The sequence below is a fragment of the Glycine soja genome, chromosome 12 (assembly GCF_004193775.1).
Source record: "Glycine soja cultivar W05 chromosome 12, ASM419377v2, whole genome shotgun sequence".
In the NCBI taxonomy this organism is placed as follows: Eukaryota; Viridiplantae; Streptophyta; class Magnoliopsida; order Fabales; family Fabaceae; genus Glycine; species Glycine soja.
In genome coordinates this window covers 1,241,720-1,264,131 of record NC_041013.1, presented here as the reverse complement: position 1 = coordinate 1,264,131, position 22,412 = coordinate 1,241,720, and the positions used below count along the sequence as shown (strand labels likewise).

Genomic DNA, 22,412 nt, shown 5'->3' with positions numbered 1-22,412 from the left:
TTACGGTGGATCTAGTAAGTGCAGCGGTTTGGGTGTCTCATGGCAAACAAAGGTTGATGGTGGTGGTGGCACGTGCTGCATGCGCACAACGGATTTGGTAAGTGTGGCAGCACAAGGGAAGGGAGGGCAATGAACTCCAAAGGCAAAGAACATCATTTTCGTGGACCCTATATCGCAATTGGTAGGTGTTGTTTTGCTATTTTTTTAATTCCTTTCCTTTTTTCAATTTCAATTCATTTTTACTTTTTTTTAAGTTTAATAGTAAAATCTGTCATTCTTATTTTGTCTATTCTATCAAATCATTTCTTTTATTTTTTAATTCATTATAAGAGTTTTTTACCTTTCAAATCTTACTATTAAATTTTTTATATTTTAAATTTCAAATTTTAGAATCATGATACATTCTTTTATCATTAGACCTAAGTGCTTAATTAAATATTTAGTGTAAAATATAATATTAATATAAATTTTATATGAATATAATTTAAAATTTAAATTTTTTTTAATTTATTATATTTTTACAATCTTACATGTTATCTTTTAAAATATAATATATAAAATTAAATTCTATTTTCACATAAATTAGAATATTTATATTTATATAAGTTTTATTTTTATTTATATATTATACTTTTATTATATAAAATAAGTTTTGAATAATTCTATAAAAAATACATCAAATTTGAATTTTAAATTATTTAAACATAATTAAACCTATATTTTATAATTAAGCCTTTGTTTTAATTCAACTTTTCCAATTTTCGTCAAACCACCATTTCTAATTTTTGTTTCAATTCAACTCTGTAGATCGAAATTCGTGGGTTGTTTACTCTTCTAATTTGTAGTACCCTGTCTATATGACAAAGTTGGATTTGTTGATGATGCTTGTAGAAACTTCAATTCGATGCCTAGATATAAAATTGAAGCATCTAAGGAACACTTCGCTATTATGGTGAAATTAATTACCCGCAATGATCAACTGGAGAAAGCTTAGAGATTTGAACAAATGAGTTCTTTCTCGTAGAATAGACAACAACACCTTTTCCTTCTAAATTGTTGGAATGATGTCTCTTGCAAAACCAAGACCCTTTCTTTTTTTTTTTCTTCTATTTTTTAATTAATTCTGGGAAAAATCATACTACAAATTTGGTGTGTCAATCTGATTTGAGTGTTGATAAAAATTTATTGAATGTTGAGTTTTGATTTGAAAGAAATTTATTGAGTGTTGATAAAAACCCTTTCTCTTTTTCTCTCTTTGTAATTTTTTATTGTTTTTCTATAAAATCACCACAAAATTGCATTTTAAATTTTTAATTATAAAAATGTCATGTAAATTTGTATTCGTTCAACCTAATTTCGAGTAAAAATTACATATTTTAATTTTTTAATGACGAAAAATGAATAATTTTGTTTACAAAGATAAAAAATATATTTTAGCTTTTATTTAATTATAAAAAACACTTTCTTACCTTTATTTCTTGCTAAAACAGTTTCATTTTCGAATTCTTGCTAAAATGGAGCACATTTCATCTAAGTATACATATAGAAGTGCCAATTAAATACCTGCACTCCTTAATTTTTGCAAAAATGACTCTCCCAATGGTGTCAAGGTTTCGTTCGCAGGTATATGAATTCTTATGATAAAAAAACATAGAAAGGGTTGCCTTCTCCGGATGGTAATAGTAGCATGAGTGCATAGAAAATGATAGATGTGAAGAAGGAATTGACAAGTCAAGCTTAGCTCTTGTTTTTGTTAATGCTTTGCAAACAAATTAAAGCCGGCATATAAGACACACTATCACCACATCCATGTCTTCATCATTTTTTTCCTATGTAATATGACACTTCTGTTTTGTGCCCATTTACATATATATTATGTACTTCCTCTTGTGCATACTATGACATCGGAATAACCATTTTCATATCTTCACTCATCGGATGTTAGAATTGTTGTAGGTTGAAGGATGTCATAAAAAATTAAGTTTTTGGGATATTTTTGGGCTCAAGTGTAATATATTATTTTGTGATATAAACTTTTAAAGTGGTTAGCAAGAGATGAAAGTCTCAAGCTCATGAGTTTGGGCCAATGGACTTGCTGTAGTGCAAATCTATTGATTTGTCACCCTTGGACCGCGATAATAGGCCATACAAAGTTTTTTACGTTTTATTTAATTAAATTCTTTTAAATAAACTTTTTGAACTTATTTGAAATATCTTGATTTTAATATGACAAAAATTGATTGGATCAATCACAAAAATTGTGGGATTTTTTTGTTTTCATCATTTTATTTATTTTGACCGATTTTAATCCTTGCTATCATTTGCTGTGATATTTGAAATTGTGTTACTATTTTTACTAATGAGTTTAATTGTCGGTTTAACTCTGTGATTCATTTTTCCTTTTTCGTGCTCCCATCTCATCCTATAAATACCACCCACTAGCCATTGTTTCAGACACACAAAAAAACTTCTCTTCTAGAGTTTCTTTCTCTGTTCTTGGGTTCAAATTTTCACCATCTTAAGTTCTGTGAGAGAAATTCTTGTTGTATCATGGGAGACTTGTGTGAGATATTACAAATGCCTAAGAAAAACATCATTTGTGACCATCAAAGCTGTATGTGTGAAATATCATAAGTAAATTCTTTGGAAGCACCAAGCCGACCTATCTTTGTGGTTTGACGTTCTTTGTCTTTCTTACTCTTCATCATTAATTATGAAAATCACTTAAAAAAACATCAACAGAAGAACCAAGCACCAGTATCCATCGGTTAATGATTTTCTCAACATTGTAGTTTTTATAATATTTTTTCTCCTTGTGATTCATATATATTTTTCTTGCCGATGATCGATCCTTATTTTAGTTACTCGATCAATTATTTTCACGCTTGCTCAATTGCTACGGTTGATTCAACTTATTTTAATAAAATGATTTTTTTCTTAAATAAATAGTCATTTATCAATTGGTTGTCGGTACTTCGTTTATATTCTTGTTTGTTGTCAAACATTGGGTACCGTAAAAACTAACGAATGCTCGGATAGATTTTTGTTTGAACTTAATACATCAAATAACTTGAGGAATATTTATGTATTTCATTAAAGCAACTTGAATTATATAACTTACATATTTTGCAACCGATCTCTCGTGACTCTGGAATATAAATCCCAAATACTTACACAATTGTGATATCTAACATAATCTCCATTCTTCCATTCAATTCAGTTTTAAAATAAAAATTATGAATTATGGTAAAGTGAAATAGTAATAATGATAATAGAAAGCGAAATAATGATGATGATTATACTAATGATGATAATAACGATAACAATGTGGAATGATGATGATAATGATAATGACAATGATGAAGGTCACACAATGATAATGATAATAATAATGGTGATACAGATAAATTAATAATGATATGGTGGTGATAGTTAAAATATGATTTTTAAAATTAAAATTAAAATTCACAACTTTTTTGGTTTTGATAATAAATATAAACTATTTTAAAAATTAATTAAAAATCAATTCAATTTCATTTTTGCTGTGCATGCTTTTATTTAAAAGTTATATTTTTATTTACTAATATTTAATAATCTTGTTAATATTGAACTTGTTAAAAAGGAATTTAGTCACTGAAAAATAAGATTTTAAAAGAAAATTAAATTGAAAAATAAGATTTTAAAAGAAAATTCTTTAAATACTAAAATTATATATTAAATTTGAATTCTTGTATCCATAATTCAATTTTTTTTAACTATTGTCATGAAAACTAAAAGTTTACAATTACTCCGAAGGAGACTTGAACAAATAACAACATACAATGGAGGGAAATATTTGTTTTTCACTTTAAAAAAAAAAAAAAAACAAACAGAAGATAGGTAAACTTTGAAAGAAACTAATGAGTATCTGATCGAATTATGTGAAACTCATGGTGCCTTCCACCATCATATGACAACGTCTTTACCTCCTTCCAAAAGTCCAACTATAAACAGCTTGTGTCCCCTACCTGTTTCCATTATTTTGTGCAACTATGTTATTTGTTCAAGAAAGCGCTTCACTGCAAATTTGACCGGAGCACGGGTGCCCATATGTATATATATAGAGATATTGCTAAAATATGTTATTGGAACATAATCATGGATCTCTATGTGAAAATTCGCTAAAGAGCTGTGTCCCTTAAAAAATTGATTTTTTACTCACTCTTTTCAGAAAATTAATTTACATTAAATTCTCGTAAGATCTATAAAAAATAATTTAAGATATCAAAATAAGATATAGTATTAGAGTAAAAAATAGAAAATATTTTAAAAATGGCGTAACACTAATGAATCTAATTGTATCGATGTGATGAAGACCATAATAAAAAAAAATCATTACCTCAAAACATAAAGGAAGAGATCATAAATGTCTATACCCGTAAAATTAATTTTTGATGAAATAAAATATATATATAATAAAATAAAATCTTAAAATGAGATCTTTTAATAAAAATGCTTTGGGTGAACTACATAGCTCTGAATAGGAAAAGTATCTTCTCATATGACATTTTCATATCATGTGAAATCATATTCCTTAACTAAAAGTGATAGTGTTCCTCTAAAAAAAACTAAAAGTAATAGGGTTAGTCTCATTTTTTTACAAGTGAGATTCTATTTTTTTTTGTTTTATTTTTAGTTTTAACTATGCATTATAAAATGACAGTTTTTATTTTATCTGTTTTTATTTGTTTGGATATTTTTTCTTTCTATTCTTTAGTTTTAAACCAAATTATTCTTCCATTAGTTTTTTTTTTACTAATGGTATCAATTTTGGATTATATGATATTCTCATAATTTCTCACGTGTCATCAAATTAAAATTAAAATTAAGAAATATCTTTAAAAGAAATAAAAAATTAAAATAAAATTAAATATTCAATACAATATTGGGATAAGACATGTAATTCAATGAGTGTCATTATAAAAAAAAACTCTTAAAAACACTCATTCAAAAATAATGCATGACACTCTCATTCAAAAATAATTTATAAAATCACTATTATTTACAAATGATGATTCCTATTTACATTATAGGGCCTTTCAAAAAATATTTATATTATAGGAGTTGATTTAGTTTATATATATTATTATGCGAATTATTTTTACACATAGATCTAGCGAGAATTAAACTGTAATTTGGCAACATGATAAATTCTTATTAGATATTATGTGTAAAAATGTTATACTCAATGCATAAAAATAAAATTCTTTATTTTAATGAAAATATTGTCGAAATATTTGTTGATTATAAAAAATTCACCAAATAAACTATAATTTAAATAGATTTATGGAATTAAAACCTATTACTGGAACACAAGCACTGAGAAAATTGATAAAAGGCAGCCTTAGGCAGAGTTGAAACAAGTAACATAGGCGTGAGCGTGAAAATGAATTTTGGAGCGAAACCCCATTACGTATTGTTGTGTTGTGTGGTGTGACTGGGATCAGATCTGCCCCTTTCTCTGTGCAATTAGCGTGCCCTAGGCCTGGCCATGGGAGACGAAGAAGAGGAGGAGGTGCTCGGTTCGGGTCAATCAGCCTCCACCAACAGCTTGCCACCTCCCGCCGATAGCACACTCCTCAAATTGAACCATCTCGACATACATGCTGATGATGCTGTATCACACGCTTCTCTTGCGTTAGTGTTCTCTCCATTCTCTTTTCTCTATTTTTCTATTTTCTCTAATGTAAAATCAAACCGACCAGCAGTGCCAAGAAGAAAAAGAGAGGCGGCCAACGGGCTGTTGGACCTGATAAGAGTGGAAGAGGTCTCCGCCAATTTAGTATGAAAGGTATTTTTTTAGTTGTTAACTTTTAGTGTGCAGAGTATTGACTGTGAATTTTGCAGCAGCGCTGTTTAGAATTAATGCGTGTTTGGTTTCCCGTTGAATTTATTCAGAATCACTTACATTGAAATACCATTTAACTTGATTTTAGTTTGTTAGCTTTTCATTTGTTTGGTTTCACATACAAAGATTGATTCGGGTTCAGAAGAATCGATTCTCAATTGAAACAACTTTAAGTAGCATTTGCATTGGATTAATAAATTTATACTTAGTTTTACCACTAACTTGCTTTTATAATAAAAACATTCTAACAAAATCATTTTTTCCAAAGCTCATTCAAACACACGCTTGTATTCTTTTGCTTCTTAGGTAGACATCATGTTTCATAGGTCGTGCTGATAATTTTCGTTCTGGCTTTGCTTCTTGTTTACTGTTGCTTGTCTTCAGTGTGTGAGAAGGTAGAAAGCAGGGGAAGAACAACATACAATGAGGTTAGGTGGTTTCTTTGACTCAGTTTTTGCTTCATTTAAATTGATCGCTTGCTTTTGTTTCTATGATAAAGTGTATGCTCATACTTATTGTATATCATAAAATTGAACTTGTGTCCTTCAACTAATTGTTATTATTCCTTATTTCATAATTTATTTCTTGAATTTAGTGTGATTATTTTCATATTATAGGTGGCAGATGAGCTTGTTGCCGAATTTTCTGAACCAAGCAATAGTGAATTGCCCCCTGATCAGGTTTTCCCTCCTTCATATAAACAATTCCAATATTATCTGCAATTCACAAATTGAAGATGTAACATGAGTATTGTGGACTTACTTTTGGGGGGTGAACATTGTCAGCAACAATATGATGAGAAAAACATCCGCCGAAGGGTCTATGATGCTCTGAACGTTCTCATGGCAATGGATATTATTTCTAAGGACAAAAAAGAAATTCAATGGAGGGGCCTTCCTCGTACTACTGTGAATGATATTGAAGAACTAAAGGTTTGAATAGTTAATGTTTCTCCTTGTGGCTTATTCTTTCCTTGCAGTGATGTTTTGAGCAAATCCAAAAATACAATGAAGAACCATTATAACTCTGTAAATGTATTTGATTCCAACAGACAGAGCGTCTTGGGCTCAGGAATAGAATTGAAAAGAAAACAGCCTATCTGCAGGAGCTTGAGGAGCAAGTAAGTCCTGTCCACTGTCTAAAATATTTAATTTGGGAATGAAATTGTGGAGTTGGTTCTCTCCATTTGAAATTTGGACTTGTTGAAGAACCTGACAAATTACTTATCTTTTGTTATGTTTAGCTTCTATTTGCTAATTGCTTGTATTATTATGTCAAGTTCGTAGGTCTTCAGAACCTTATTCAACGAAATGAGCAGTTATATAGCTCAGGAAATCCTCCCAGTGGAGGTGTATCTTTACCTTTTATTTTGGTACAGGTACACCATCATTCCATTGCCTTCTGTTTCAGTTATTTTATCCAGTAGAAAATGTTGCTCCATTTTTCCTTGACTCTTAAATTTGTATGATAATTCTTATATTTTATTGGTATCAACTCCCTAGTTGGCATGTACTTAATCAGCTGGTTGGATTTTGAATTATAAAATATCCTATTATGGAACCCGATCTCACTGCAGCTGCTTAATTTGCTAGAAACATCTTTTCACTTTATGTATGGATGTTCATTTGAATTTGTCAACGAATGTAACTTCTACCAAACTATATGCTAGAACTAGAAGGATATTATTAATGCTTATTGTTAAGTTCATCTTACGCAGGTTGCCTTTAGGCATTATACCTACTCAAGCCTTTTATGGGTCTATATCACGGTTTTTAATAAGTTGCTAACATTAATTTTAATGAACAGCTGTTTTTTTGGCTCTTGATGGTATTGCAACTTAATCAATCTCATATTTCTGGCCTTTTTAAACTGTAGACACGTCCTCATGCAACTGTGGAAGTGGAAATATCAGAAGATATGCAGCTTGTTCATTTTGATTTCAATAGGTAAGAAAACTACTATTGCTTCACTTGTCATTCTTTTCAAGTGACGACACAAGTATCTTTTTTAGCACATACGCTGTCTTAATTTGCAGTTGCCTAATATAGTAGTGTCATAAGTTAAGAAAGTCAAACTAGTGTATACTATTTTTTGGTTAAACAGTCCAACACCAAGGCCACTAAAAGAATTTTCAAGTAGAGAAGTTGGGGAGGCAGTTTTGGTGGTTGAGGTGCAAAGCTTTTGTCCCGATGTTGGGAAATATATCTGCCACTTCCTACTTATGCTATTTTTTCTCTCTCTGTAGCACTCCTTTTGAGCTGCATGACGACAATTATGTTCTCAAGGCAATGAAATTTGGTGAGAGACCACTGGAAGATAATATGACACATAATCTTACTGATGGAGGTGAAGGTTCTAGCATGTCAGGCTTGTGTCAGCCGCAGGCTCCTACAATTCTAAATGTGTCAAACAGGCCTCCAACATCACCTCCTCTCCCTGGCATACTAAAGGCAAGAGTTAAGCAAGAGCATTAATCTGTAAGGTTATCATATTATGTTGTCTTATGTAAAAGCATGTTTGTATATTTTGTAGAGAAATTTGCTGCAGTTGATAGACCGTTATAATAGTTATTCATCAGTTCAGCCAAGTCATTCTGTAGGTTAGAAGCAGATCGGTATATCTTCTTTGTTAGGGGTAGACTTTGGCACATTCTTTGCCTATCATCCGTCATTTATTACCGTAAAATTTTTAATTTTTTGTTTTCCCACATATTTTCACTGTAACTTTCCCCCCCTTTGTAGTGAAAGAAATCGGTTTGTGATAGTTAATAGATCATGGAACGGAATCCAGAAGCATAGGATTAATTTTTGGAAGTGACTGATCTGTAGTGTACAGTTTTCCAGCTTAGCTGGTATCTGACTAATGCATCTTGTATGTTTTGTAGCATTTACTAGGGTACTTTTGCTATTTCAAAATAACTTAGATGGAAATTTACGTGTTAGGTATGATACTGTTTTAGAAGGAAATTAGCAAAATAATTTATTTATTTCTTATTTAAACGAGTGTTCTAGAAGCTTATTCATGTGCTGTGTTGTAGCGGTTTTATTAAGAGTAACTAAAAAATTAACGGAGAATGCTTTAGTTATTGGGAATGCTTATTGGATGAAAACGATTTCTTGTGTATACAAGTCATGTTAAAATAATGTCTATCTGTATCTTGATAGACATTAATAGGTTGTTTCGTTTTCCATTTGCTAGTGTTTCTGTATATGTAAATGGAGAAGTGTCTTGATATGTTTGGATGAACGTCTTTTTGAGTTTATACCAACAGAAAAAAATGTACTAAATACGGGTAATGTATATTCTTATATACATGATGGCTATATTCAAATTGTGTTTATCAACATTAAATGAGGCTTTTTTAATGTCTTTCATGTGAGACGTACAAAACTTGAATACGATTTTGCTGGTGGAAAGTTTAACACTCTTTGATAAGGTGTTACTTAATGTCTCTAATTCCAAGGTTTTTGGGGGATTGCAATTGATTTGGCACTCACATACAGTATAATTATATGGTCAAGATATTAAATGATTTAGAGTGTGTTTGGATTTATGTTTACGATCATTAAACGTGCGTTCTCCTATGGTCAAACACGAGTCAACCCTTATGGAGATGTTTGGAAAAATGGTGGAGGCGTGAGTTTGAAGAGTGAATGCGCGAGTCAAAGTTGACGCTACTCTGGGTAGCTTCTGGATCTCAGGAAAATCGATTTTACCTTTGGGAAAAATATGTTCTCTTATTTGCCTTTTTTGTCATTTATGGTGCTTTTAGTTTATCTACGGAGGATAATCTATAAGGGCAACAGGCAAGGTGCGTGAGGCTTCTGGTTGAAGAGAAGGCGGTGGTGCAGTCTGAGCTAATTATATGTTCAAAATCACTTTTGATTAAAAGAAATCACTTTTGTCAACAGGAAATAATCTTTTTTAAAGAAATAGCATACGGGAAAGAGAAAGAGAAAAATATTTTAGAGTGTAAAAACTAAATGCATTAGATATGTACAAATAGTTAAAACCCATTTTAGTAATTATATGTTCAAAATCACTTTTGATTAAAAGTATCCAAAAATATCATTGCTAAAAAATCAATTTCTGATATTTGTTATTCAAATAAAAATTCATGTTACTTTATAATCAATTTTGTTTACTTTACTTCAATTTGATGAGCATAAGATAACACACCCTATGAGAAACTAAACACACTGTGAATAGGTTCTTCGAATGAAGACGGAGAAAATAACGGTAAAACAAGTAACCAAAATGCTGTTAGAATGTCCATTAGGGTGGTTGATTGGATGTCATATCTCGAAAAGTTCGCCATCGCATTTACTGATGGGCTAAAGCTTTCTGGACCTATAAAAACTAAGCAGTGCCCTCCCTCTTAATACTTCGAAAAGGCTAATTTTTCTGGAATATATAAGAGGGTGCTGCTTGATTTTTATGGAGTGCAAGAAGAAACACTCTTCTTGCTGATGAAAATTATCATATTTAATTGCTGGACTCTTATGATTGGATTGCTTAGGCCTAACGGATCAACTAGAATGACATAAATGAAAGAAAATACAAAAAAGAAACTCGCTAACATCCTCAAACTTGCACAGTAAGTTAATAATCCCACGTCCCATAATGTAATAAGATATAAATAATTCGTTTTAAAGCTCAAAACGAAGTTAAGAACGTATTGTTTTTCTTCTTCGAAGCTAAAAAATGTTATAGGTAATTTGAGTCGTTTTTCTATCTGGGTGTGCTACAACGAGTTGTCTTGTTTTCCACCATTGGATGAAAAATCCAGAGGTCATCTCCAATTCTCCATCATAAGTACCGTTTTTTATTTTATACAAAGGAAGTTAGAAAATACAAATCGTTTCAACATTTTCTTATTAAAATAATAAAAAAAGCATTGAGCTTTATTCATAAAATTGGAGAAGGAAAGAATGCTACTATGGTTGTGCAGTGGGTTTTGCGATATTAGGACGGAACTTGCAACTAGTTTTGAGGTCTTCTCCTGGCTTGTTCCCGGCAAATCCAGCATCCACCCACGCAGAGTAGCCTCCCCCCATGTTAACAATATTCTTAAATCCCTGTGTTCACAACATTATATGTTATGTGTTGTTGAATTTCTTTTACTAAAACCCGTAATGTTCATTTAGTAAAGTACCATAAATCAAGGTTGAGAATTTGAGATTAGTTAAAAAACTTACTGAATCAAGCAGATCAACGGAGGCTCGGAGTGATCTTCCTCCACTATTGCAAGCCTGAAATTGTGATCCATTATTATCATACATCAGTATTCAGCATCTAGATTTGTTGTTGTTTTAGAGAATTAAAGGCTAAAGATTTTTCACCACAATCAAATGATCCTCAGTCTTGCATATTGCTGCCACCTGGTCAACAAAATCTGGATTTTTCACCCGTCCTGTTCATTTGCAAAATAAAACAAGTGTCACTCAAGAATTGTTTGCTGAGTGAAATCATACAAAATGTAGGTTTAGAGGGTGTTAAATACTTGACGAGGTAATCTCAGATTTTTGATACTTTATGGCTGCCCCTTTAAGCACTAGAAACTTGAATCAAAAGACAAGCTGTCATGACTTTACCTGCTTCTGTGATGAAGACATAGGGGACATTATGAGCATTCTCAACATGGCTTTTGTTGAATTCCTCAACTGACCTATTTTGGGGGCAAAACAAATTAAGAAGTTTAGTTTCCCTTTTTTTCTAATGAGTCTTTTCCAAACAATTTAAAATAGAGAAGGAAATTGGAGAAATTCAAACCCTTTGCTACCTAACATCCAGATAACGATAACCAGATGAATTGAGCAGATCTTTGGCAGCATGGACATCTATGGTTACAACATTTTGATGACTGCAAACAGGGATCAGAATGCGAGTGTGAGCATATTACAAGCATAGAATGAAAAATATATAACTAGTTGGAATAAGCTTTTCAACAGGTACTTGTAAGACAAGAAAATAAATTGAATTAAGGAGGTAAAAAAAATCAACCCATGCATCTCTTGTTTAAGAAGTGCATAAGTTGATTTTAATCTCTTGAAAGAAATTTCATTCATCTTATTTTCTTCTCTTTATAAATACTTACTGAAAAGTTTATCTAAAGTGGTTCATATTTTGAAACTTACTCCTTGGGGGCATCCATTCCTTTCTCTATGGAACAAAGTTTAGCATTCGGGAAGTCAATCAATGCCAGATACTTGTATGAAGTCTATTTATGCTGAGAAAAATAGCTTTGTTAAGGCCTGTGGTGTCGCTACGTTGACTTTTTGATTGATATACTTTGGTTTATTTACGAGTATTGTCAATTATACATCGACATAGCCATGAGCAGCATGTGGCGTGCAAGCCACCTCCTATGCAAATAAGTATTATAGAAAAATGGCAATATGCTCATAGTTTCCATTTTTTTTAAAATTATACACCCAATAATTGTGTTATAGTATTTGATCCCACCATAATTTAAGAGAATAGCAGTTGACTAATTTATTTTCCCACCACAATAGAACGAAAATAGCCGTTGACTATTTTTTTTTTGTTTTTTGGTTACGCCAATCATACAGGGCTCAAATTTGATACTCTCTTTCAGAAGTTGTTCTAAATCTTTAGCTTTTGACACTAGACGTGTTTTTTTACTTTTAATACTTAAGCAATTTGTACTATATATTTCAGTCAAGCAAGATAGGATTTAGTTTATTCCATTGCCAAATAACTTGCATATATCATTCAAGATGTTTGACTTGTTAAATGAGCATATAATTGTTAGTATCATCCTCTTTAAAACACATTTTTATCCTTTTATATATTATTTAGTGAAATTAATGTGAATTGACTTCCTATTAAATAGGTTTGGTATAAACTTTATTCTATGATAAAACATTATTAGTTTTTTTTCTTATGAGAAATATCAATTAGCTGTTGAAGCTATAAGATAAAACTTCAGTTTTAGAGAATAATTTAAATTTGTTTTATTTGAATTTTAAAATTTTATTTAGCGTTTACCACACTGTTGCATGATTTGAAATTAATATTATCTCTCGTAGAGAAGAAGAGAATTTTAATTAATCACAGTAAAGTTTCATCTTTGATGTGCATTTAATTTTTCTTTTATCCGGCATAGTTTATAATTAAAAAATCTTATATCTAAACCAAACGCGCAGTAACGCAAGTTTTAACTGTTTTATATCTTTTATGCGTGGTAACGATGATATGCTTTTTATTATTGCCTAACCTTCGTTGCTCCATTTGGTGGGCCAATAGAACATGGGCCGGCCTAATTGAATAGTGGGAGCAGGCCCGACCTTTCATCTCTAGCTTGTGTCGTTTTGTGTGGGTTTCAATTCAGAACCAACGAACGAACGAACAAAACGATACGCTGCGATTCCTTCATTTCCCGTGTGATTCACCACCGATCTGATAATCGAGTTGCGTTGTGTGTTTGGGAAATGGCGTCGAGTGTGTTGAAGAGTCTCATGAGATTTTCGTCATCGAGGAACACGACCACCAGAAGTTTCTGTCTCGTGACCTCTCAAATCAGCAACCACACTGCCAAGTGGATGCAGGTACATTTCTTCCCGGTTGTCATCTAACTCAACCAAATATCATTTTATGTCATTGCAAAAACACGCGTTTATAGCTCGCATATCCCGAACAAAACTTGTTGTGTTTGATTAAACTAGCTCTGGAATCAAATTAGGATTATCACTTGTGTGTATCTGTTACCTCTTATTTATTGGGAATTAGTTACATAATTTATTTGATAGAATGTTGTGAAATGTTGTCGGACATTGTCATTGGCAAGGATTATTCATATTTAGACGCTGGCGGATCCCCTTTTTCTTTCATTAGTGTGTTAGGTTTTTTCTGATATTTTCTGGCCTATGAAAATCTCGTGGATATCCACTATATAAATTTCTCTTCCCTTTGAAGTAGCCTCTTTGTGCCTTATCAACGCCTATCTTACAACTTGGTGGAATTAGAGAATAAAAAGAAACATCAGGGTAGCTTAATCAAAGATCATGTATGCATCTGGGGGGAGAATGCTAGTAAATTCTGAACATATGCATTCTGAGGGAGGAAAAGTTGAAGAAGCAAAAAGTGGGCAGTAAAGTCTGAACATAACGTGAGGGAAGGGATCCAAGTGGGTAGGTAAGTTTTCTTGTTTAGGAATTAGGAAATGGATTACACTCCCTTCAGATCTATCCCCAAGGGTGAGCATGGTGCAGTTTTGATGAAAAACAAAATTGGGTTCAGTACTTTAGATTGAAGACAAACCGTTTCTGTTTATTTTGGTTTGGTTTTCCATATTTTATTTGGTTCAACCTATAAAACTTGATACAATCACCTTTTCAAGAGTATGTAATAGATGGAATTTGAACAACAATTAAATTGCAGCAAAACCCAACTTCAGTAATAAAAATCTGAAAGAATGCAGCTATTAACTTTATATAATCATAAAAATATGATTGGTGTGTTCCTTTTAAGACTAAATGGATGAATAGGGATGTACGGCTGAATGCAATACGACTCAAGAACACAATGATATATAAATGACGACCCTGCTTGATTCAACGATCAGTTCACAATGGAAACTTTGAACAGTTGATCATCAACAATGGAAACTTTGAACAGTTGATCAGCAACAAAAGTGACTTCAAATGGTTCAATGATGGCAATAACTTTAAATAATTCAACCAAGTGACAGTTGATATAAACAGATGAACGCAGCAGACTGGCAGTATCAGCTTTGAGGAGGAACAAAGAGAAGAGTAAAAATTTTGTTCTACTGAATGATATCTATGTCAACCCAGCTTTGATCCATTGATATACTGAGTAGAAACTTCTTGTAACGAGATGAAGAGAGGTGTTAAAAATTTGCATTCTACATCTCTAATAGATGTCTTTTTAATAATTAACTGGATACAGTTTGGTCAACCATAGGTGATTAAATTGAACTGCTTCATTACTAAAGAACAGAATTGAAATGAAATTGGTTTATTATAATTTTTTTTCCTGGTTCAGTTTGGGTCAGTTTAACAATTGGAATTTTTTTTTCTTGCTTACCCCTATTCGGATGCTTTGCCCTGCTGTGTTTGTGACTATTTAGTTTGTTTTGGCTTTTGTTTTCTTTATTTTATAAAGTGGACAGTGGCTAAGTACTTTCTTTTCAGTGGCTCCAACTTCATTATCATGTATGTACTTTGTTAGCAAGCTTAGGTTATAGGAGTTGGTTTCATGGACTGGAATCTTATCGAATTCCTGCTTACAGAATTGTGCTTAGGAAGATGTGAAACTTAAGTTTGTTTCTACTGTTGTAATAGGATACAAGCAAGAAATCTCCGATGGAGCTGATTAATGAAGTTCCTCCAATTAAGGTTGAAAGCAGGATAGTTGCTTGTGAAGGAGGTACAGCTTTTTCAAAATTCTTTTCCCTTCGAACATGAACAAGATTTAGGAGAGATACAAACCTTATATAGTTTCCGCGGTCATACATTTTTAATTATTTAGGAGTATAACTAATCTGGATATTGCTGTCGGTGGTTTCAGATACCAATTCTGCCCTTGGCCACCCGATTGAATTTATATGCCTTGACTTGCCCGAGCCAGCTGTTTGCAAATATTGTGGCCTACGTTATGTTCAGGATCATCACCATTAGGACTGCTTTCTACAAGTATTCTGGTGTGCATGTACGGAATTTCTGCTGAACATCAATGTTTTTGGTTACAATGTTTTCCGACGAGATCATGGTGTAACAAATATACTTCTTTGTTACAATTTGCTAAATAAGATGTTTATGTACCATATGCTGTTGGTGTTGGGTTACATTGTTATGTGCATTGTGCAAACTGCTGTATGTAATTGTGAGACTGGAGGTGCTGCTTCATTGAACGATCTATTTTATATTCCTAATTTACAATGCAAGCTCCTGAATCCCGATAACACTACTTCTCACGAGCCAGGGTAGTGAATGTTAGATGCAACCTTAAATGGGGTAGACGGCTAGCTCATTTAAAGTTTCCTTTTTTCTCTCTTCGAGATCCTAATCAAGTAAAGATTTAATTTATAGTCTTTAATTTTCATATTTTGGCTTGCCAAGAGATTTTGGTATTCCCATCATATTTAATCTTCGTGGTTTTGTAATTATTAAAATTATAATTGGTTTAGTTATCGAAAAAAAAAGTTGTATTTGGTTTTAAATTTTATCCAATAATTTAATGGAAATATTATAAGGATATGATGTATCAGTTTCTATTGATATACAAAATAACTAAATAAAGTTCTGATTTATTTATTTTATTTAACTAGTATATACACTTTTTCCTTTGTCATTTCATACAAATAATAATAATGTCACATTTTTGTCAAATCTTCGTTAATTATTTTTAATAATTGAAAATTATGAGAATTAAATATTATAAATTAGAACTAAGGGACCAAAATTGTTTAATGACTAAAGTATCAGAAAGAAAAAGTGTAATTAAATTAAATGTAATGTAAATAAAGTGGTTGAGTACGCGTGATTAATGTGTTGAAGGAAGGTAAAATTATTTAGGTAATATCTGAATTTAATTTTTGATAAATAATTTTTCTATTAGATTTTACTTACTTTTTAATCAAATTTTAGATGAATCAGAGTTTCTTTTTCCTTGTGACTTATGAATTAGATGATAAATTTTTTAGAATATTTAATTAGATTTAACCCTCATCTAGATGTATTTGTTAGAATTAAACTTCAATGATATATTTTAGTTTCTTTCTTTTTTAAAACCTAGGCAATATTTTTATACCCAAGTAATCATATGATAACGTATGACAGAATAGACCTCTTTTACAGATTAATTGAAGTAAACCCCGTCTCGTAAATTGTAAACTACATTTTCATTTTTGGAGACTCGGGTCTGAATTACAAAGCTTGTTACTCTTCGTGCACACTTGATCTTAAATCACACAAATTACAAATGCTACTATTTATACAACCAACAACCAACTAACGAGTTACAAATGATAGCAGCTATAGTCTTAGTTTGGTGGCGATGATATTGGTGGTTAATCCTCCACTAAATTAAGTACCCCAATTCTCCACTCATGTACATACATGGTCAACAATAAAAATAACCATAATATTGAAACCCACAAAATATATTATTGTAATTAGTACTATATAAACAAACTACACAGGAAAATAGAGCCTCTCCTCGACCACAGTAGGGTAGTCTGATATGGTTTTTCAAGAAATACAGCACGTGAGTTCCAATGATAGCATGGAACTCTAGTTTATTGTCAGTGGTCAAGGGAAAAAGGAATATTCAACGTGATAGAAAACCCTCAATTAGCTGCTACATTTAGTGATGAATATTGAATAGTGATTATCAGCCGTAAATGAAACACTACTAAATTCAAATTCCAAAATCTTCCCATCAATTAGGGAAATCAATAAATAACAGAATGCAATGGGCCCGCCCTACATTATAAGGGTTCCTGACAAAATCTATAAAAATCCTCATGCCATAGGTTTATCACCAGCTGCCAATTTTCTTCTCTGTTGATGCTCTGCAACTTTATAATCTACCACTTCACGGAACAAGCTTGGATCAAGCACACAATTTTCACTTCCATATACAGCAGCTTGGACACTTGCCATCAGTTTTGCTATTTCTCTTCCAGAAAATCCCTCAGTTTTAGCAGCAGCTTCCTTTATGATATCATCAGTCAATCCCTTAATTTCTATTTGTTGAGGTTTTTCTTTGAACAAATCTTTAACAAAACCAGATTTTCCTGATCCAGCTTGGGCTATGTACTTATCCAGATAGAGCTTAAGAAGTTTGAAACGCTCCTCTTCCCCAGGCAAGGGAAATTCTAGGACTTCATCGATTCTGTCTGCAACAGCTGAATCAAGATCACCAGGACGATTTGTGGCAAGAGCAAGGACTATGTCTTTAGACTGGTCACCAGTTCGGTAGAGAAGGGCATTTAATGCACTTCTTTGAGCTTCACTCATGTAAGTCTTGTTCCGCCTGCAAAATCCATCCAATGCAATGAAATGAATCCATTCAAACAATTTTAATGCAAAGAATGTTAGTTTCATTTAAAACAAACAACATCCTGAGTAGGCTGCATCTAGCTGCTCGTGATCATCTTATGTTGCAATGAGATAAGAGAAGCATAATAAATGAAAAGCAAGGAAGAAGTATTGCTTACTCGCACAGAAATGCATCAGCTTCGTCAATGAAAAGCAATAAACCCTTATTTGATTTCTTAGCCCAATCGAACAACTGGTGTATCTTTGTTACAGCCTGTGATCCCAGTGGAGCAACATCACCTCCAGTCATTAATGCATAATCTAATCCCTGCATTAAATTAAAACACACAAGTTAAGTAAATTATCAACTTATCTGGAAAAAAAATCAAAGACCATAATGAGTCAACTGATGATGATGATGATGATGATGAAATTTAGTGTTTCATAAAACATGCAATAACCAGAAACATGGTACTGAATAACTTTTTGAAGTACTGAATTCCACGCAAACATAAAAATTATGTATTTTAGAAAAGTATGGGGAAACATAAATTTATAGAGATGTTAAAACATACTTTTGGATATATTAATTATATGCCCTAAATTGCCAGCAAAAGTTATGAAACAATACAAAATCATAAAAATGAGAAGATAGTTATAAAGCATTTGCTCTATTTTGATGTATTCACACCAATTAATACAAAAGGATAACATAAATTCAAAACTTCTTCATTAAATAGGAAAAACCAAAATTTGAACAATACACCTACTTATTTGACCCAAGAACAAGAAAGGTAGATAGTATGAAATACTTGAAATTTAGAATAAGTAGATCAACAGATAAGTCAAAAATCATACAGATTTACGAGCTAACTCCCTAGCAGCCATTGTCTTTCCTGTTCCAGGAGGGCCATAAAAAAGCATGTTTCTGAATGGCGCTTGATGTGCTTTTGTATTTGCAGTTGCAGATGACAGCTGCTGAATTCTTTTTTGAAGAGAAGGATGCAAAATCACATCACCAAAACCATTTCCATTTTTCGAAGAAGATCCTGGATCAGTACGTCGTGATAGGGAGCCCATGGCACGAGAAAACATGCCAGACCAGGGGTATTTCCCTCTGGAGGACTCTCGGATCAATGATGGTTGTCCCAATATTCTATCAATATATCCCCAAATTACCCGAGCACCTTCCCTGGATTAGACCAAAAAGATCAATGTGAATATAAAACAGCACAAGCCATGATTTCACTCACAGCAACTGATGAGCATAACACCAAAGGTCCAGTATGAACAAAATTATGCAACTCTAGCATGAAAATGACACCAAAGTGGAATTTTTCCATGTGATAAGAAATATCCGATGAAGAAAGGGGAAAAAACAAGGTTCTTCTAGTTTAAAATTTCTAAAAGTGAGTAAGGCTGGAAAAATAGTACATGATATATTTCATTACTACTACATTGCCCAATTGTCCTCATTTTAAAACAAAGGCATAAAAAAACTTCGTACCCCATTGTCCAGAGGCTCTTCGCTATGCGAAGGTATGGGGGAGGGATGTTGTACGCAGCCTTACCCTTGCATATGCAAAGAGGCTGTTTCCGGATTCGAACCCATGACCAACAAGTCACCAAGGCACAACTTTACCGCTGCACCAGGGCTCGCCCTCATTAAAACAAAGGCATGATAAAAAAAATGTCATCAATAACCAATAATTTGCATAGTTAATGTATACCTTGTAGTGTAGACCCCTGCTGCCAGAGCAGTCACTCCACCAACTGCTACAACCAACTTATTTTGATCTGTTAGAATGGCTCTTAACCCCCCTGCAACATATAGATAAAGGTTTTTAACTCGCAGATTGTTATAGAATGGAGTTTCATCTAACCGAGTCAAGCAAAAATACTGATGTCAGTAATTAATGGAGGGGAAAGTGAATAAAAAGTGCATCCCACAAATTACAATATTTTGATTAATAACGTTAAGTTATAGGCAATAGATCAAAGCCAAATGGTTCACTGAGTACACAAAATTATGAAGGTCAAATAACATGTCAATGACTTTTTAGAATCAGTATAGTATATACGGAATGATTCACTCCACACTCTTAAACCACAAATGCATATATGTAAAGGCATCCGTTATCTTCTTAGATTGTCAATATAAGTCTTTGCATATTGTGCATCTGGTAGAAATGTACCTCCGATATGTTCAAAAGTAGTATTTATGGCAGCAACCCATTTTTCTCGTTCAGCATTAGCACGATCAACCAGCATTCGCCTGTTAACATCTTCTGCTAGCTTTGCTTCGTGTGCTCTTCCTTCGGCTTCTGCCATAGCCCTTACTCTGATTGTTTCACGTTCAATCTCAGCCTTCTCTCTTTCAGTTTGCCTTCTTTGAGCTTGAATTTGTTCTTCTGTTGCACGTCGAGCTTGCTCCTGTCTGATTGATGATTCCTCTTGCAGTTTCACTAGTTCTTGATTCCTGGCTCGATGGTATTCATTTTCTGCCTGACAAATAATAATGCAAGATTGAGAAACACTCATAAAATGACAAAACAAAAACCCTGAGCTTCAAAAGGCTTAATACCTGCATCCTCTTCCTCGCCAACTCATCCTCATATTTGGCCATTTGGGATTTTGTTTGTGCCTGATGCTGAGCCAGCTTTTTTTGTTCGTCGTATATAATCCTTTGTCTTTCCTGCCAGGTGAACCAATTGATACGCCAGAAAACAAATCACAACACACACAAAAACATCCTGAAGTAGTACACAACACCACAATGTAAAAAAGGTTTCATGCGAGTATTCAATTGTGTAAGGCCATAATTACAATGAAATAGGATTCGGATGACATGAATTTCATCATGCAACAGCTTAAACTTACCAAGCAGCGGACATGATTTCTTATACTATTAAACGACTTCAACTTACATTATAATATTCAAATATTGACAATCCCAAGCAAAACAGGCATGATGGACAACCAAGAGAGTAAAATTCAATATTTGTCATTGCATAAAAGCAAAGAGGATCAAAGGAACTTACAGTCTCATGCTGTGCTTTCATTTGCCTAAACTCAGCAACCTTAGCAGCAAGTTCAGTTTGTTTTGTCTCCTCTTGCTTTTTTATAACTTCAAAGACCTATACTATAAGAGCCAAGTTAAAACGACGCAGAATAGGAATAGTGGGGTCGAATGGAATGGGAAAGTGGGCATAAAGCTGAAACCTTTTTGCCATGGGGTGATTTAGAAATTTCCCTGAGAGCCTTGACCCCTCTCTCGAGGGCCTCTGGATCAAACCCTGCAGAAGTGGTCCTTGGATGATCGTTTCGAACCTTAGGCGGCGCCGGAGAAGGTTGAACTTCGGAAGGATTCGGTGGTAAAACCCCATCTGCATAAGCATTGTTCTGATTCAGAGATGCAGCAGTGGCGGCAGCTATGGCCGACAAAAATCCCGCTGCGGACGTTTTCGCCATTGAAGGAAGGACGAGAAAGAGGTCTTAACCAAAATCCTCTCTCTTCAGAGGTTTTGGTAGGGTTTCCCACCAGATGGATCCAACTCTTTGGAGCCCCGATCCGACTCACTTTAGTAATGGGTACCATTATAAAACTAAAATATTATTATACACCAGATTAAATAAATATTTATTTTATATAATTAAAAATATTTTTAATATATAAATTATACTATAACTAAAATAAATAAATATATATATATTTATTTTTATTTATTTATTTAATAAACAATTTTTATGTTGTCAATCAAAAGAAAAAGAATATTGATTTTTTTAAACAGTGGAGAAAATTATAATTAAAATACATTATCAAATTATGTATTTTAATCTACAATATAGGAGTATATTTTGATATATTGGAGTCTAAATTTGTTTTACATTCTTAACTAATTAGAAATTTCCTTAAATATAATTTTTAAAATAATTATTAAAAAATTAATAATTTCAATTAAAATTATATGGAAATTCACTCATGGTTCAATCATAGTGTAACAAATATTTATAGAGTCGCTATGTTTCCAATTAAGGTTCCACTAAATTAAACCTAAAAATTTTAAACTTTCAAAATATAATTTTGATCTATTTGATGTGGATATAGATGTTTATTTAAGATAAACCACCCACATTTAAAATGAATTGTTGAGTTGAACCTGAACTCTTGAAGAGTGTTGGCTCTAATGTACTATAATGAACTAATGTTTAAGTTATTTTAAGCTCGACTGATATTTCAATACGGATGAGAGGTGAAAAACAAATATATACAACCAGAAGTTAACCTAATATTCAAGTCAATAAAAATTCTACAAGAAAGACTATATACACTAAAATGGCTCTGATTTATATTGACAGTCTTGTGTGAGCATATTTCATTTTATGGTGTGTTTGCACACCCATTACTTTTACAAGTATTGAACTGGTGCCTTCTTTTCACCAAAATTGTACACAACTTACACAAATGCAAATCATTTTCAAACGAAGAAGGCAGC

General features: G+C 32.5%; 4 protein-coding genes across 9 annotated transcripts; 2 read left to right on the top strand and 2 right to left on the bottom strand.

The window, feature by feature from the left end:
• Positions 1 to 5,364: 5,364 nt before the first annotated feature.
• Positions 5,365 to 8,773, top strand: LOC114380292 (transcription factor-like protein DPB). Of its 6 annotated transcripts, none has more exons than XM_028339297.1 (10): positions 5,365 to 5,656; positions 5,748 to 5,830; positions 6,272 to 6,315; positions 6,505 to 6,567; positions 6,673 to 6,819; positions 6,939 to 7,007; positions 7,167 to 7,265; positions 7,763 to 7,833; positions 8,133 to 8,337; positions 8,420 to 8,773. In XM_028339297.1, exons 1-10 carry the CDS (start codon positions 5,643 to 5,645, stop codon positions 8,489 to 8,491), a joined length of 867 nt encoding a protein of 288 aa, XP_028195098.1. In that variant the 5' UTR covers positions 5,365 to 5,642; the 3' UTR covers positions 8,492 to 8,773. The 6 variants fall into 6 exon arrangements, with proteins under 6 accessions (XP_028195098.1, XP_028195097.1, XP_028195093.1 ...); XM_028339296.1 differs by having other exon boundaries at positions 5,745 to 5,830; XM_028339292.1 differs by having other exon boundaries at positions 5,365 to 5,676; positions 5,745 to 5,830.
• Positions 8,774 to 10,641: 1,868 nt separating this feature from the next.
• Positions 10,642 to 12,180, bottom strand: LOC114380294 (protein HIGH ARSENIC CONTENT 1, mitochondrial). Its single transcript, XM_028339298.1, has 6 exons — positions 12,025 to 12,180; positions 11,670 to 11,750; positions 11,482 to 11,555; positions 11,230 to 11,300; positions 11,086 to 11,139; positions 10,642 to 10,965 (listed from the first exon to the last, which is right to left on the bottom strand). Exons 1-6 carry the CDS (start codon positions 12,039 to 12,041, stop codon positions 10,825 to 10,827), a joined length of 438 nt encoding a protein of 145 aa, XP_028195099.1. The 5' UTR covers positions 12,042 to 12,180; the 3' UTR covers positions 10,642 to 10,824.
• A 968-nt stretch (positions 12,181 to 13,148) lies between these two features.
• On the top strand, positions 13,149 to 15,836 carry LOC114378357 (NADH dehydrogenase [ubiquinone] iron-sulfur protein 6, mitochondrial-like). The gene is made up of 3 exons (XM_028336939.1): positions 13,149 to 13,458; positions 15,217 to 15,301; positions 15,443 to 15,836. Exons 1-3 carry the CDS (start codon positions 13,342 to 13,344, stop codon positions 15,550 to 15,552), a joined length of 312 nt encoding a protein of 103 aa, XP_028192740.1. The 5' UTR covers positions 13,149 to 13,341; the 3' UTR covers positions 15,553 to 15,836.
• A 1,182-nt stretch (positions 15,837 to 17,018) lies between these two features.
• On the bottom strand, positions 17,019 to 21,466 carry LOC114377895 (ATPase family AAA domain-containing protein 3-B-like). The gene is made up of 8 exons (XM_028336363.1): positions 21,139 to 21,466; positions 20,958 to 21,053; positions 20,501 to 20,611; positions 20,112 to 20,421; positions 19,647 to 19,737; positions 18,775 to 19,108; positions 18,096 to 18,244; positions 17,019 to 17,911 (listed from the first exon to the last, which is right to left on the bottom strand). The coding sequence occupies exons 1-8, from the start codon at positions 21,385 to 21,387 to the stop codon at positions 17,398 to 17,400; spliced, it is 1,854 nt and encodes a 617-aa protein (XP_028192164.1). The 5' UTR covers positions 21,388 to 21,466; the 3' UTR covers positions 17,019 to 17,397.
• Between the last annotated feature and the right edge of the window lie 946 nt (positions 21,467 to 22,412).

Coding starts and splice junctions, on each gene's coding strand:
- LOC114380292 (XM_028339292.1), top strand. CDS start 5,531: ATGGGAGACGAAGAAGAGGAGGAGGTGCTCGGTTCGGGTCAATCAGCC. Junction 7,266..7,762: donor TACCTTTTATTTTGGTACAG/GTACACCATCAT, acceptor TTTAAACTGTAG/ACACGTCCTCATGCAACTGT. Junction 8,338..8,419: donor CTCTCCCTGGCATACTAAAG/GCAAGAGTTAAG, acceptor TATATTTTGTAG/AGAAATTTGCTGCAGTTGAT.
- LOC114380294 (XM_028339298.1), bottom strand. Junction 11,301..11,481: donor TGTCTTCATCACAGAAGCAG/GTAAAGTCATGA, acceptor GCAAATGAACAG/GACGGGTGAAAAATCCAGAT. Junction 10,966..11,085: donor CCGTTGATCTGCTTGATTCA/GTAAGTTTTTTA, acceptor TTGTGAACACAG/GGATTTAAGAATATTGTTAA.
- LOC114378357 (XM_028336939.1), top strand. CDS start 13,342: ATGGCGTCGAGTGTGTTGAAGAGTCTCATGAGATTTTCGTCATCGAGG. Junction 13,459..15,216: donor ACACTGCCAAGTGGATGCAG/GTACATTTCTTC, acceptor CTGTTGTAATAG/GATACAAGCAAGAAATCTCC. Junction 15,302..15,442: donor GATAGTTGCTTGTGAAGGAG/GTACAGCTTTTT, acceptor CGGTGGTTTCAG/ATACCAATTCTGCCCTTGGC.
- LOC114377895 (XM_028336363.1), bottom strand. CDS start 21,387: ATGGCGAAAACGTCCGCAGCGGGATTTTTGTCGGCCATAGCTGCCGCC. Junction 21,054..21,138: donor AATCACCCCATGGCAAAAAG/GTTTCAGCTTTA, acceptor CTTATAGTATAG/GTCTTTGAAGTTATAAAAAA. Junction 19,738..20,111: donor TACTTTTGAACATATCGGAG/GTACATTTCTAC, acceptor TATATGTTGCAG/GGGGGTTAAGAGCCATTCTA.